This window comes from Camelus ferus, chromosome 27 (assembly GCF_009834535.1).
Source record: "Camelus ferus isolate YT-003-E chromosome 27, BCGSAC_Cfer_1.0, whole genome shotgun sequence".
Classification (NCBI taxonomy): domain Eukaryota; kingdom Metazoa; phylum Chordata; class Mammalia; order Artiodactyla; family Camelidae; genus Camelus; species Camelus ferus.
In genome coordinates, this window is record NC_045722.1 from 10,022,222 (window position 1) to 10,038,530 (window position 16,309).

The 16,309-nt window shown below is 47.9% G+C and overlaps 1 protein-coding gene across 1 annotated transcript in view; it reads left to right on the forward strand.

Moving 5' to 3' along the window:
* The first annotated feature begins 4,169 nt into the window (after nucleotides 1-4,169).
* HOMER2 (homer scaffold protein 2) overlaps nucleotides 4,170-16,309 on the forward strand; it is an 81,350-nt gene continuing 69,210 nt past the window's right edge. The window contains 1 exon segment of the mRNA XM_032469428.1: nucleotides 4,170-4,369. Within this exon segment, the coding sequence (XP_032325319.1) occupies nucleotides 4,365-4,369 (5 nt within the window). The 5' untranslated portion in view covers nucleotides 4,170-4,364.

Below are 16,309 nucleotides of genomic sequence, written 5' to 3' on the forward strand. Positions count from 1 at the left end.
AATGATTAGATTGCTTGGAGGATTTTGGTGTGCAGGGAACTCCCAGGGCTACTTTGTTTTTTAATAAACTTTTTTATTTGGGACCAGTGTTAGATTTACAGAAAAGTTGCAAAAATTGTACAGATTGTTCCTGACTACCCTCACCCAGTTTCCCCCATCATTAACATCTTACATTATTGCAGAACACATGGCATAAGTAAGGAACCAACACTGGTTCTTTACTCGTAACTAAACTCCAGAATTTATTTGTGTTTCACAGGTTTTTCTTCTTTCTCTTCCAGGATCCCATATGCATTGTCATCATCTCATCTTAGTCTCCACTGGTCTGTGACGGTTTCTCTGTCTTTCCTTGCTTGTCATGACCTTGACAGTTCGGAGGAGTACTGATCAGGTATTTTGTAGAATGTCCCTGCATGTGGATTTGTCTCGTATGTTTCTTATGATTATACTGGGTTATGGGCTTAGGGGAAAAATAACATACAGGTGAAGTACACTTCTCATCACATCCTATCGGAGGGCATGTGGTACCAATATGGCTTATCACTGGTGATGTTAACCCTGATCACTTGGTCAAGCTGATGTCGGCCAGGTTTCTCCACTGTCAAGTGACTGTTTTTCCCTTTCCATTCTCTATTGTTTAGAAGCTAATCACTAAGACACTAAGGCCAGCCTACTCTCGAAGAGGTGGGGAAGAGGGGATAGGTGTTAAACTCCACCTCCTGGAGGGGAGAGTGTCCACACATATTATCTGGGATTCTTCTGTAGGCGAGATTTGTTTCTTTCCCCCTTATTTAATAATTTATCTCAGTATGGACTCATATATTTATTTTATATTTTGTATTCTGTATTTTATATTTGTATTTATATTTGTATTTTATATTCTGTACAATATTATTTATTGTGTTGCTCAAATTGTAAAGCTTTGGCCACTGGGAGCCCTTTCAGTTAGCTCCAGTGTCCCTTCAATGTGCCCCTATCCTTTCTTTTTTTCCGAGTACCTCCTTACTTTTGGTACTACAAAGTGCTTTATGCTGTTCTTGTATTTTCCCTGCCCCAGATTAAAATCAGCCATTTCTCCAGGAGCTCACATTTGAGAGACAAGAAGCCAGAGATGTAGAATGTCACCCTCTTAGGTGCTGAGGGTGGGCTGCTTGGGAGAATTTGTTGACAGTACAGAGGAAAGGCATACGTCGAGCCACTCCCTGTTCCTTAGTTTCTCAGGCTCGTATGGCTCTCTGGTGAGCCACCCACTGTTATCTGATCTGCCCCTGTTAAAGCACAGAATGTCCCTCACACCAACTATCCTTGCCTTCTGATCAGACTCTGGAGCCTCTTCCTGCCCACATTAGAATGACAGGAATTCCAGGTCCCTGAGGTTGTGCTGGTCGAGGTCTGGCCTCCCAGACTTCTGCAGGCATCTCTGCCCTGCTTGTTCACAACTCTGGATCTAACCAAACGCCAGTTTTTCTTTCCCCAAGGCTGTTGTTTCAAATTTGGCTCCTCTCTCTCATGCATGTTCAGTAGGTATCCTCGCTTCCTTTAGAAAAAGGAGCCCACCAGGCAAGTGTTCCCTCGACCTCTCACCTTCCGCTCTAGACACTCCTCCCCTCTCCAAGGCCACCTCCTGTCCCAGGGACTGGACCCCATCCTTTCCTGCTCTCCCCAGGACCTTCCCTTCTCTCTCATATCTTCAGTCTTGTCCCCCTTCACTGGCTTATCTTGCTCAGCCTAAAAGGATACTCAAGTCTTTTGGCCTAAAAAGACTTGGCCTCATCTCACCCTGCAGCCAGCATGGAATCTCTTCCCTTGACTTCGGGACTCTTGAAAGGAGAGACTTCACCAATCATTTCCTTTGACAACAGGGGCCATGGGACCATGTTGATGGGAAATTTTCCGCAGAGAAAGGATGACTGTATTGGCTTCGATGGAGGGAGGAGGCGCTACTAGGGAAATTAAGTGGCTCCTCTTTAGGGGAGATTCGAAGATGATGAAATTCTGCTGGTAAGGGCTACTCTGGAAGCTTAGACAAGACTCTGGCTGTCTAGGAAAGCTCCTGAGGGATGGCACCCGACCTGGGCCTGGAGTTGGGGTTGAAGGAGAGGAATGGAGGCCACCCTCCCAGGGATGGCAGCCCAAAATTGGTGGAAAGGAGGGGCAACCATTTCCAAATCTTGTTTGATTTTCTCTCCCCATAGGGAAGCCTTTGCCCAAAGTGACAGCCACTTTAGTCATGGCGTATTTAACTTCACGTGGGCTCATACCTTCAGCATTGCTCTTGCTTTCCGCTGACTGTGTGAAGCGGCCCAAGTGACTCACCAGCCCCACTTGGCCTTGCTACATCTTCCCAAGGTAACTTGGGTGTGCCCTTTCCCTCAGAGGAGCAAAAGCAACCTCTCGTTCAGCGTTTGGGACACTACTTGGCCCAACTGCACTGTGAACCTATCTTCTGGTGCCCCTATTCCAGCCAAGCTGGCTTCTGCCATTTATTCCCCTCCCTTTGACACGGCCAGGAACCCCTACCCCCAGCTTCACCTGGTTTTTGGAATTCAGCTTGTGATAAGTTTTCTCCAGGGCCAAATGTTTATCCAGTACTGACTCTAGACAAACTGAACCTGTGCTTACAGACTCTGGCCAATTCCATGTATCTGTGGCCTGGCCTATTTGCTAATTCATTCATTCAACAAATATTAATGGAGGAATTTCAGGCACAGTTCTAGGCATCAGAGATACAACTATGGGCTTCATAGAGTGTGCATATATGCCTGGGGGACATATTAAATTAGTAATTTCACAAGTATATATCACGAACAATATGGGTAATGAAAAAAAAAAGTTCACAGCCTTGTCTAGGGCATCAGGTAAAGGTTCCACAAGGAAGGGACAGTTTAACTGAGATCTGAAAATGAGCACGAATTGACTAGGCAAGGGGGCTGGGATGTCAGAGACAAGAGAGGAGAAAATCTTCCCAGACTGAGAGAATAACATGGGCTGAAGGATGGGTGGCCAGTTGGCTCGAGTGTAGAAAGCAAGGAGAGTGAATAAGAGAAGAAAAGGCTCGAGAGGGCAAAGGAGACACAGTGCGGCTGGGCCCTGTAGGCATGTTCAGTAGCTTGTCTTCATCCCAGGGACAGCAGGAAGGAAGCCATGGGGGGATTTTAGGAAGAGTGATGTGATCAGGTTTGTAATTGAGAAAATTACTCACAGGGGGTCGGTAGACTTGAGGGTTAGCAGGTAAAGTTGTTGCCCCAGGAGAGATGAGGTTAGGGTTGGGGTGGTGGCCCTGCTCCATATGCTTGTTCATTGATTCTTTTACTGTCCTGAGTGAAAAAAAATACCGCCCAGGTTCATGTGGGCAGAATGTTATCAGGAGAAAATGATCCTATGAAAGGCCCAGAGCAGGGATGAAGGTTAGGTGAGTCCCCGTGCCAGCCTTTGGTAGGGAATGGGGACCTGATATGTGGACAGCGGATGAAGAGACTGCTCTTCTTTAAGCTCCATTTTTGCCGTTTCAATTTCTCTATCTCTAAGCCAAGCTTTAATAAGCCTCTTGAAAAGAGATTACCCTCCAGTTGGGAAACCCCATCCCATCTTCACCCAGGGAAGGGCCCAGAACACCTGCTTCGGCTGTAGGAGCCTCCCTGCCACATTGGCTTCCGGAATTTCTCGGTGTTGGGTACCCTGAGCCACCCAGCCTGGCAATGGACGGCAAGATTAAAGGGGGCTTCAAGGAGGGGCATGGCCATGCCCATCTCACATTCTAAAGACCTTGAGCTCAGATCTGAATGTGTGACCTTGGGCAAATCACTTCCTCTCCTGGGGCCTCATTCCTGCATCTAAACCTAAGGGTCGCCCCAAGTCCCCTCCAGCTGTAAGCGCGACTCTTAGTCCCGCAAGCTGGATGCTGGCTCGCGGCACTGCGCCAAGCCCTGGGTGGGCATAGGGCGGGGGGCGCGCCAACGCCGAATCCCAAAGGGAAGCGGGCAGCCCGGGAGGCGGGTGGCTACCGCGCGGCGGCGCCGGGGTACGCAGCACACACGGCCGCGCCCCCCGCCCCTTGGCTGGGCGCCGCTGCCCGGGGGCCACGAGGTTACGTAAGGAGCCAGGCGGGGGGAGCGGGGCGGGGCGGGAGCCGCCCGAGCACGGCCGCCCAGCCCCCGCCCGCCCGCGCCTGGTGGCGGCGGCGGCGGCGGCGGCGGCGGCGGCAGCGGCAGCGGCAGCCGCGCAGCCCCGCGGAATGGAGCGGCGCCGGGACTGAGCCGGGCGCGCACGGGCCACCGCATGTGTCGCGCCGGGAGCCGCTGCAGAGCGGGCGGAGAGCGAGCGCTAGAGGCCCCGTCGGAGCGGCCGCCGGAGCAGCGCCGGAGATGGGGTGAGTGAGCCCGCGCCGCGCGCAACCCCAGAGGAGCTGCGGGGCCGAGGCTCGCTTCCCCCGGCTCCGAGCCCCCAGGCTGGCCGGCCCCTACTCCCCGCGCCGGGAGTCTGGAGCCAGCGCGCAGCCGGTGCCTGAGGGACTGGGGCCACCCGACCCTGCGCCCTCCGCCCCGGCGCGCGGGCAGCTGGCAGGGGCACCCCGGCCTGGGCGCGGACTAGCCCCGCGCCTGTGGCCCTTCCCCTCCGAGGCAGCCCGGGCGCGGGGGCACCGCGCGGGTACAGGCACCCTGGCCGGCCTCGGTGTTTCAGCCATTCCGCGGTCCGCTCGCTCCGGGCGCGATCAACTCCAGGGCCTGTGTTTGTGAGTCTAAGAAGCAGTTTGTCTTTCTCCACAATTGGGTTTATTACCAACAAAATGGAAATCAAAGTTTTCCTGGAAAGGGAACACACCAAATAATAATAACCCCAGCGTAGGAACAGTGGACTTTGAGTCTGCTTTGAGATGGCTGAGGGTGATGGAAGTCTGTAAGGAGTCGAGGTAAGGCTCCAGTCTTTGAAATAGCTGAGTGGATGCTCAGGAGAGAAGTTGAAGTACTCTGTCGAAGTGACTAATGCTTCTTTGTACATAAAGTAATTTAAAAAGCAGGATTGATTTCTCCTTGGCGTCTCTGTGAGCAGTAGGCGCTGTGAGTCAGGGAGCCTGCTGTGCTAATAACACAATTAACTCCTTACATCTGCTCACCCGATGTGAACACATGTTGATGATGTGCTGTCCATACTCAGGAAACAGTTATTATGCCCATTTTACAGATGAGGAAACCGAGGTTTGAAGTGGTTGGTTTGACTTCTCCCAGGTTGGGCAGCTGATGAGCGTTTGTAGAAGGACCCTGCCCTGATGGGCAGAGTGAAAGCCACAGCCTGACAGTGGGCATGGGGGCAGGGGTGGATAAGTGAACCAGAGTTCCTGAATCTGTGTCCTCTGCTGCTGAGCTTTGTGTCCTTCAAACAGTCCTTCTCATGACCCAAAGACTTCTGCTGGGTGGGTCTAGAGATCTTGCTTTTCTGTATGGGATTGGTGAGAAGTGGAAAGGGGAAAGACTGTCCCTGGTGGCATGGGTCCTTGGCTTTACTGCACCTCATTCCAGGTAAGTTTCTGGAGTAATTTTATTCAGTGAATTTTATCTATGGGGTCTGTCAAGTGTTTGGAGGAACCAGAGGCAAGCCAAGAGGAATTTTTAGAAGGGAGGTGTGAGAACTTCAGACCAACATGAGCGGGGAGAGGGGGTGGTTGGAACACGACAGAGATGGGCCAGGAGACTTGCTTAAGACATAGGTGTCAATCTAGATTTCACACATACAGAAACTGTGAGTGATTTTACCAAAGGCACCCTGGCTAGGAAGCAGTTTTTCTGTAACCTTTTCAGTGACCTCTTGGTAGTCTATGAAAGGGCTGCTCTTTGTGCATAGGAGCCTTTGAGGCTCTCAGATTTCATACTTAAAAATATATATATATATAGGAAGAAGGAGTTGGCAAATGTAGGTCTCAAGATGGAAGATAAAAGGGATCTGGTCATTTTAACTCTCTCTGTTCCCCCTCCCCCCAGCCAACACAAAACCAACCCAACACACTTGCATGATCAAAAACAAATATTGAAAGTCTGACTGTGGTTGAGATCAAATAGTTCTGTGGAAATGAAAATGTTTACTCATAAGAGCTTAAGGAAAATGTCAGAAAATAATTTTTGTTTCATAGAGAAGCTGGGAGGAGTAACTTGGAGATTTTGTTTAAACAAGGAGTATGTCTTTCATGTAATTTTAACATCACCTGATAAATGTCTATTACTTCTTGTTGGTAAGGGCTGGTTTGTAACTCCTACCTACTTCTGCCATTTTTAATATATCCATCTCTTCTGTAATTTATGTGAACTTACAAACCATGGCTGTAAATTGAGATGGAGCTAAGGGCTGGATAAGCAGTTCAGAGGTTGGAGGGAGCCATTTTAACTGAAAATAGAACCAATGTCATCCTTTCCGAGAGTTGAGTAGGATGGAGAGGGATGAACCAAGAAAGGGCAGCCAGTAGAAAACCTCACTATGATCCTTTGTCATGGCTCTACTGTGTAGACATGACCAAGACTTAAGAGGAAGAAAAATCTGAGTTTATTTCTTCCCCACTAAAGATGGTTTCCTCATTCAGATGTTCACTGCTGTTACCTGCTTCTCTTCTGAGAAGTATTTTGCATTAAGTGTGTGGTTTCCCCAGTAAGTTTGTGTTCTCACTCCCCAAGGGAGCTGTTTCATACCTTCTCCCCTCCTCCAACCTCTCCTCTCCATGCATACACTTTGCCTCCCTTTTCAGTGATAAAATAGAGCCACAGACCAAGGAAAAGCCTCATCTCCCTGCCACACCTACAGCCCCACATGCAGCTGCACTTGTGTTTTCCTTCCCACCTGTTGTCCTATCAGAGGCTCACTCCCCACATAGGACTGTCCATCCCATCCCCTCTCACCTTGTTAGGGAACACTTCTCATTCTTTCACCTCCCTCTCTGTCCAGGGTCTTTCCTGTCAATGTACAAACATGCTTTAGTTCACTTGGGATGTGTGATTGAGGATCTGAATTTTTAATTGAATTTAAACTTAAATAGTCACATGTGGCTAGTGGCCGCCATATTGGGCAGCACAGCTGTAGCACAGTCTCTTATTTTACATCCCTCTCCCTCTTCTGTTCCTCTTCTTTGTACCCTGGAAAACATCTCAAAAGAGATATCCAAACCCACTGTTTCTGTTTGTTTCTTTTGCCTACCATTTGTTAGCCCTTCACAGTCCACAGTCTGGCTTCTGCCCCCACTTCTCCACCAGAACTGCTGGGTCACTAATGACCTGCTCATTGCCAGCTCTCCATCCTTGTTTCTGCCACCTCCCAGCAGCGTTCCTCACCCATGGCCTCTCCCTCCTCCTTGCCACCACACTCTCCTGGGTTTCCTCTTCCCTTCGGATGGCTCCTTTTCAGGCTCCCTGCTGGTTGCTCCTCTGTCCGACCTCAGAATGATGGGGCTGCTTAGGGACTGGTCTTGGCTCCTTTTCGCTGTCAACACTCTTTTCCTAGGTAATGTTATCCCATTCCAACCCCACTCCCCTCTCATGGCTTTAAATCCTATCTGTATGCGGATGACTCCCTTGTTTGTATTTCTAACACAGCCCTTTCTCAGGGCTTCTTACTCTTGTCCATACATGGAGCTCTTGATAGTCCTTCCACATCTCTCCTTCCCTCCGTCTTCCCCATCCCAGTCAGTGGCCCCAGCATCCACCTGCTTGTAAGTCACCCTTGATTCTTCTCTCTCTCTCACCCCCACATCCAGGCAGTCAGTGGGTCCTGGGGGTTTCACTTTTGGGATATTATTTGGAGTGCCTCCACCTCTCCCTATAATCATAGCTCCTACCCTAGTCCTGGCCAACAGTCGCTTCCTGGTCTAACTTCCTAACAGGCCCCTGTACCTTTGACTCTGGGGTGTCTGCAGTCCATTCTCCACAGGAGAGTCCCCAATGATTAGCTTTTAAATCAGGTCACATCACTCTTCCTTAAACGCGCTCCAGCTAACAGGGTCTTCTCAGCCACTCTGTCGTCCCGCACTGCCTTCTGCTAACACTGGCCTCCTTTCTCTCCTTGCCCTTACTGGGGTTCTTTGAACTTGCTCTTCCCTCTGCCAGGAATGCTTTTGCCCTGGCTCTGCAGATACCTTTCTCCTTCTCATCCTTGGGATTTCAACATCAGGATCACCTGCTCAGGGTCTTTCCTGATCACCCCTGTTTATGCACTAACATAGCCACGCTTTGTTCCCGCAATTGCTCACTGCAGCACACCTGCTGTCTTTCGGGCTCTGTCTACTTATTTGTCATTTGCCTTCTGCAAGTGGCATCCTACAAGGATAGGGTCTTAACCTTGTTCCCCAGTGTATCCCAATACCTGGCACAGTGTCTAGCACCTGATAGGCCTACAATAAACATTTTTGATTGAGTTAGTGCTTGGATGTGGTGGGCAGCCTTGCTTGGATGCTGGCCTGGAAGTTGTGATAATTTTTGGATTACCTTTTATATAGCATGCTTAATTGAGAGTTGCAAGGGCCAAGAAAGAAAGAAATCACATTTGGATGCAGTTTTCCCTAATGCTAAAGCAAGCCATTTAGCTTTTATTGTGACTTGGGTTAATCTTCAGGCTGTCGGCTGTCATCCGAGTATTGGGATTGTAAATTGTTTTTTTACCCGCCTGCAGAAGACTAACAGAAAAGCCGGCTTGTCTGCTGTTGTGACTCTTAGCTGATTTTGTCAGTGTTTACAAACATCTACTGTATTTCGTTTTGGCTTCAGTTTACACTCATTTGTTTTGTGCAGCCAAGATTATGTTGCAATGTGCAGATGCCACAATCTTGGTTATCTAAAACCTTGGGCCTTCTTTTGGTAATCTATACCGATTAGCTTTCTTCTGATGATCATTCCTTCTCCTTTAATTTTCCATTCCTCCTGAATCACACACCTAACTATGTAGTTCTTACAAATATCAGAATTTTCTTGAGGGTATGTGTTGACTAAAATAGACACGGTCTCTCAGATATATTGAAGGAACTTATCTTCTCTTGGTCCTGTTGTGGGTGTTTTTTAACTTCACTTTCTGAGGTTCATTCAGTCTCTCCATCTGTAAGGCAACTGGAGAGTCTGTTGGGGTCCAGGATGAGCAGACCTACCCTTGTGGGTTCCTGCTCTTGTGGAGTTTATGTTTTAGAAGAGGAGACAAGCCATATATTCAAGGACCCACTTTATGGGCATATTTATACAAAATGTTGTCATCCATAGGGTGTCAGAGGAACTGTTTAGGGAACTTAGGGAAGGTGCCCCCATACACTGTGGGGAGATGCTTCGAGAGACTGCTAGCATTTAGGATCGCCCTCATTATCTAGATGACCCTTAGGGTCAGAGTTGGAAAAATTCCCAGTACTTGGCATGAGGTAGACACTAAATAGCTATGTGTTGAATGAATGAGTGAATAGGAAAGAGTGAATACTCTCTTTGGGTTGACTTTCATGCTGGGGAGATGCCATCATTCTTGTTGGAAACAATCCTGAAACTCCTGGCCTTGAAGGTTTTAGGATGGAGTCAAGGGCGCATTTGCTGCTGGTACACAGTCCCTTGGAGGAGGACCCAGAGCAGAGCAGGTGGTTTGTTTTTGCCTGATGGACTCAGTGATTTGTGTAAATTATTAGGTTTCTTTTCTGTAATGGCTCCTGGGGAACTTAAGGGCCAGATGTGTGGTCACCCTTCGCAAATTCATCAAGCCTCATCCTTCACCTTTGTTCCTCATTCAATTTTATGGCCCTACCCTTGTTTTTCCTTCACCCTTTCTCATCTACTACTTTTTTTTTTTTTAGCAAAATGGAAATAGCTTTGCTTTTTTTCGAATTATAAAAATGCTACATATTCATACTAAAACGTAAAAGCATAAAGAAGGAAGTGAAAATTACTCGTCATCCCACGTGGCAGAGATAACCTCCATCAGCATTCAGATGTCTGTCTTTGCAGACTTTTTTTCCCATGTATATGTGTCTCTGTGTCTCAATATATGTCTACATAGATAGCAAGTATATTTTTATCAAAATGGAATCATATCATACATCTGTTTTGTAACAAGTTTTTCAACTTAAAATACCTTGAATGGACATCTTTCCATGCCAATAACTATAAATACACATCATCATTTAAATCCAAACCTATTTCTCATTTGTCATTTTGCTGAATTTTATACATCTTTTCAAACCTGATTAAATTCCTTCTAGAACAAGGCACTGTATAATTTAAAAAATAAAAAAGACATCTGATCATCTCTTAAAGCAGTTGTTTGCTTTAAATGAATTACCAAAGGAAAGAAATGGTAGCAGAGACCAAGATCACAATTAACATTGGGTGATTTGCAATGACTGTATAATTTTGGGTGAGTCACTGCCTCCTTAGTGAGTCTTGGTAAGAACAGCAAGGATTCGTCGTTGTTGCTAAGGGTGGCTGGTGGACTGGGACCCAGCTGCTCAAACTGTTTCTGCTTCTTTGGAAATATCAGGGCAGAGTGATTCTGCTTTAAGAGCTGGATGAGAAGGCTCTCTGTGGGCAGAAAGCACCCATGCCCACCCCTGAGCACCCCTGTAGAGCCCTGTGTCCTGTGGGCAACAGGCCCCTCCTGCAGAGAGCGTTCCCTTGGCGGGGTGGGGTGGGGCTGGGTGGGGGACTGGCAGGGACATACATACAAGAAGGACAGCACAGTCCCTGCTTCAGTTGTCAGGCAATTAAAAAAAAAAAATACCTGGATTAATCCTGCCTTTAGATAAATCTAAAACCTTTGGAAAAAGAACTTTCTTTTAGTATATAGAGTGGGGATAGGAGCGCCTTTTCCATTTGAAAAGAAAAACTTCCTTTGCCTTTGTTAAAAGTGACACGAAGAGCAGCCCCCAAAACAGACTCACAACAGAGAAAAAGCATTTTCCAGGATAGTCTCAGGTGCACCAAGTCCTAACCTTATATAAATCTTGAGAGTTAGACTCTGTGTGGTTTTTTTCTTTTTCCTGGCATGAAAATAAATTAAGCCAAAAGAAGCCTTGTGAGGAATTGGGGCAAAAAGCTTTGAATTTGCATCGGTTTGGGTACACTGGTCTGTCTCCAGGCACCGCTGGTTACACGTCTGCACTTCTAGGTATTGCACAGGCAGGCTGCCCCCAAGTCGTATTTACAGGTTTGGCTGTGAGCACGGGCATCGCCGCCCGGCGGCTTCCTCGCGGGGCGCACGTTGTGTGGGAAGAGCCTCAGGTTTGAAGCCTCTGCTGAATGTACGATGAAGTCTCCAGTAGTCCTGCCACCCGGTGCTGTGAGTCATATGGTATCACTCTGGTAGAATTTATTTAAATTATATTTCAAATTAGCTTGTTAGAATAAAAATATGCTTGTGGGGAACACATTTAGACATTTGTCAACGACTAGAGTTTTGTTTTTTTTTGTTTTTGTTTTTTTTTTTTTTACATTTTTATTCACAAGCCTGGTTGATAGTCTTATTATTCTTCTGAGGATTTGGGGACCGTGGCATCCCCACCCTGTGCAGAAAAGCTTAGAAGAAGGCATGGCCACCAGCCAAAGCAGTTCACCTGAGAGCTGTGCATTAAGAGACCCTCTAGGATCCAGGTGCCTCCCAGCCGAGCTAAGGCTGGGTCCCAGCTATGGGAGGGGCTCTGACAGGACCCCCCTTTTTTTGCCTTACCCTGGGGAGCTCTTGGTCCAGGTCACCAGGGAGGGGCAGGCCCACCCAGCTAGCCCTTTGTTCTCTCTCCTCCCTTCATCCTCTGGGGGGAATCTTGTCTGTGGGTTATGTGGTAGGGGTTGTCCACAGGGATCCAATTAGTGAGGAACATTGCAGACCCTGCCCCCCAGGCGTTGGATCCCTTTTGGGATTTTTAATTGGGAAAGCTTCTAATTGGAGTTGTCCACATAAATGGAGACCAGGAGAGTTGCTTTGGTTTCTGTTGTCCTGGGGGAGATGGGTGACGGAGAAGGTCTTCCTGGGGAAAAGGAATGGGGCCTGTTCCGGGAGGCTCCAAAGGGCAGGAAAAGGAGCTCCTGGTGGAGGTGGAATGGGGACTGATTTTAGCTGTCTAACTCCTCCGAGTGGACTGAAGATAGAACTGGCTGCCTTAGCAAGTTATGAGTCCATTGCTATGGAGGCCCACCTGTTGGGGGGCTGGGGAGGATGGTTAAGGACAGAGCCTAGCCCCAGCTGGCTGTGTGAGCTTGGACAAGGCATCTCTCTCTAAGCTTCATTGTCCTCGTCTGTTAAATGACTGAGATGATCAATGAGAAAAATGTATGTAAAGCGTTGTGCACCACGTCTGACACAAAAATGCTCCATAAATGGTGGCCAGGTTCATCATGACTGTTTCTGCTTTGGTTGGGAGGTTGGCAGGTGACCCCGAGGTGTCTTTTGAGCACATGATTGAGAATGGTCCATTCTTCGTCTTTAATCCTCTGGGGGCATTCCCTGAGTCCTCAGCCACTCGCTCCTAGTCCTGAGTGGTACCAGAATTGGTTCCCTGTCATCAGCTAGCTCAGACAATGTGTTTGCCCTCTGAAGCCTTCCCTCACATCGCTAAGCCTCTCAGGCAGTGTGGGTGGAGGAATGTTACCAGTCAGAGGACGGGGAAGGTCAGGAAGCTGATCCACCTCTGCCAACAGGAAAACCAGTCTGCCATCCGGTTGCTTTCATAGGGAAGTGCTACTCAAGGGGTATCTCCCCATTGTGAAAATCAGACTAGAGATTTGTGTTGCTCTCTAGGGACCCCTTCAGTTAATCATTTGTATATTCATTCACTCACTCATTCGAGACATAGCGGCCCTCTACCTTGCGTTAGGCACTGTTGTAGGTGCTGGGAACAAACACAATGAACATCTGTGGCCCCGTGATACTTGCAGTCCGGTGGGGGAGGTGAACATCAAACAAACATTACCGAATGAATTGACATGGGAGGACATGGGACCAGGGGCCATGTGGACTATATACAGTAGTTGGTTTCAGGGTCTCATATCATTGACTGTCACCCACCCATGGATCTGAATGCCTTTCTGATGACCTTTCATCTGTTCACCAAATTTCTTGACCCTTTGACCAATGACCACCACCCAGCTCTTGAGCACCTGCTCTGGGCCAGGTACCAGGAAGACAGAGGTTGTTAAAACAGGATCCCTGCCTTCCTGAGGGGGATGGATTGTGGGCCGGTAATTAGGGCAATGAGATGAGCCCTGTTATTGAAGTAGGAACAAAGATGAAATGCTTAACTCTGCAAGAAGTTAGAGAAGCCTTCTTGAAGGAAGTGACCTTGCAATTGAGTCTTGAAGGATGAATAGGAGTTCCCCAGGCAGACAGAATGGGAAGGTGAGGGGAAGCCTTTAGATGGAGGGAGCTGCCCATGGGAAGCGGTGAACCATGGAGGTCAAGAACAGACCTTGGACTCAGGCCTGGCTTGGCTGTTCGCTGGCTGTATGACCCAGAGCAAGATACTGACCTTTTTTGAGCTTCAGTTTCCTAATCTCTGAAATGGGAATAATAATAGTACCAACGTCACAGGGTGGTTATGAAGATTCAATAAGACACACATTTTGATGAGCGTTAGCTGTTAGTAGTGGGCAGGGAGGTGAGAGAAATGTGGGATACACGGTGAGTGTGGAGAAGGGTCAGGAAGGTATAGGCGTGAAGGAAAGGGCTTTGTGCCCAGGTGTTGGGACTTAACCCTGCAGGGGGCAGGAAGCCAGCCATGGGTGAGGCTGGAGGTAGGGGAAACAGATAGTCTTGGTATCAAAGAATGGGGCCTGACCCCCAGGCAGTGGCAGGCAGTGGGCTCAGAGAGGAAGAGGTGACTTGTGGTAGGAGGCAGAAACGTGCTTTATCCTAAGGAATACAGACTTCAGTCTATAGGCACTGAAAGAACATTTTCAGTTTTGAAGAGAAGAATAATACTTGTGTTAGGACAGTTATTCCAGAGATGGTAATGACAAGCAGAGTTAAGAGACTGGAGGAAAGAGATCTCATAGGAACTAGTCACAGTCCAGGCAAGAAATGTTGAGAGGAGGGAGGGAAATAGCTCAGTGGTAGAGTACATGCTTAGCATGTACCAGGTCCTGGGTTCAATCCCCAGTACCTCCATTAAAAAAGAAAAAAGTGTTGAGAGCAGAAAGCAGTTATGGCACAGACTTATGTAATGTAAACCTTGCTCTGTTCTGTACTGGATCTGAGGCAGCTTCTAGGAATATATGTAATACAATAAAATAGAAATATATATATAAGGCATCTTGCTAGAGATGAGAGATAGAAAGCTTGAAGGTCTTTCCCTTAAAGTTGCTAAATTAGGATACAAATTAAACTATTATTTAGTGAGAACTTATTTGGAATTACTATGTCTATACAATATCTAATGCTCACAACAACACTCACTTTCATAGTTGGAGAAACCGGGCTTGAGAGATTCAGTAATCAGTTCAAGCTCCCAGCCAGGAAGTGGCAGAGTCGGGAATCAAGCTCAAGTCTGTTTGAGAGCAGAATCCATGTTCTTAAGATGCACTTTCTGGAGGCCAGAGTTACCCTGAGAGTCACATGGGAGGTGGACCCATGGATCTTGATTGTTGGAATGAGAGGAAGGGAGAGGTGGGGTTGCCAGCAGTTCAGCTGTTTCTAGACTGTATGACTGAGTGGATGGTGGTGCCATTAATTAAGATTGGGAACACAAGGGAGATGCAATTTTTCAGGGGGGTGGGATTGATGAGAGTTTAGTTCTGGGTGGATATCGTTAATTTCCATTTGTAGTGGTTTATACAGGGTGGCCTCTATTCAGCAGAAATTCAGCTCTAGCACTCAGCAATTAGGATAGAATCAGAGATACAGATTTGAGAGCCATCACTTCTGAGATGTATTTGATCACCCAAGGAGAGAGTGGGTCGAAGATGAGGATGGAACTCTGGGGAAGGACTGCAGTTGAGGAGAAGGAAAAGAAACCAGTGATTGAGACTGTGAGGTGATAAGATCAGAGAAAGGCTGGAGGAGAGAGGTGTTGCAGAAATCAGAGTTGAAGAAAGGCTGATTTCTGTTTCATTAGTTAAGCATGTTGGGAGGCACAGGGGAAAGAAAAAGAGGAGATTGAAGATAATAGAGAAAAATGAGAGGTAACAAGCTTGGTGCAGTGAAGTTGGAGGCAGGAGGGAACTAGAACAAGAACTTTAGAGAAGTGAACCTCCAGAAGGGGGCTGGGAGGATCATCCTTAGACCACACAAGGTGCCAGTATGGAGGCATTTTGAGGCTGTGGTGGAAAGGGGAATGAGGGAGCTGGGTCGACTGGCTTTTCCTTCTCAGTGTGAGCTAAGGAATTGATCTGAGGACCAGGGGCTAGATCAGGACGAGAGGAGATGATTTGATACAGCTGGTTGTGCAGTTTGGGGCAGGGAGTTAGCTGGGGCAAATACAGATTTGTGAGCAGCCTTGAGGAGCCAGTTGGAGATTCAAGAATGTGAGTTTATAAAGGTGCGAGACCACAGCTAGATGGCTTGCTGACATTCCGAGTGCCCTGGGCAAGCAGTCCCAGACCCAGATCGTGGGCAGTCAGAGATGGCCACCCTGGTTGGACTCCAAGTGCTTTGCTGTCCACAGCCCTAGGGGGTGCTGCCTGGGAGCAGGGAGAGCCTGCTTCATCTTCATCAGTCAGCCTTCTGCCCTCTCTTCTCCAAGTAGCCAGTCATTGTTCTGTGGTTAATAATTCTTCCAGACCTTTTCTAAAAAATGCATTAAAATTCTTGCCAGTGTGACCTCTTTGAGTAATGAAATCTGTAAGTTTATTAACCTCTGTGAGAAGCAAACGTCCTTGCTCCGTGGGAGCAGATAATCTCTTGGAGGAAATGAACATTAATGTGGTGACCTGGAGGGTCAGCTGGACACCTGAGGGCAGAGGCAGGGAGGGGATGGCTTGTCTCTCTCTCTTCCCCACCATCTGACTTAGCGTGTGTCCATGGAAGATGGACTGAGTACTTCTCCCCATGGCTCCATACTGAGTCTTGCAGGGGCCCAAAGTTGAGGTGATCAGAAAAACCAGACCATAACAAAAACCTTGTGCCTTTGGATGAGTCTAATTCTTTGAGTATCGGAAGGAGAAAGAAGGGGATGGGAGCTTTGAGTCTTATGTAGACAAGAGTTTCTAGACTGTGTCCGTTCACAGAGGCCTGGGGATCCACTATAGTTGGGAGGGTTATTAGGATATGAGCTGTAGGACTGTGTTAAAACACACGCTGTGTTGTTCCAGCGTGGGCCTTCCAGTCTGCACATGTAATGGAGAGTTGGCGTAAGCTACTTGCAGGGCATCCAGATAAGTAGCAA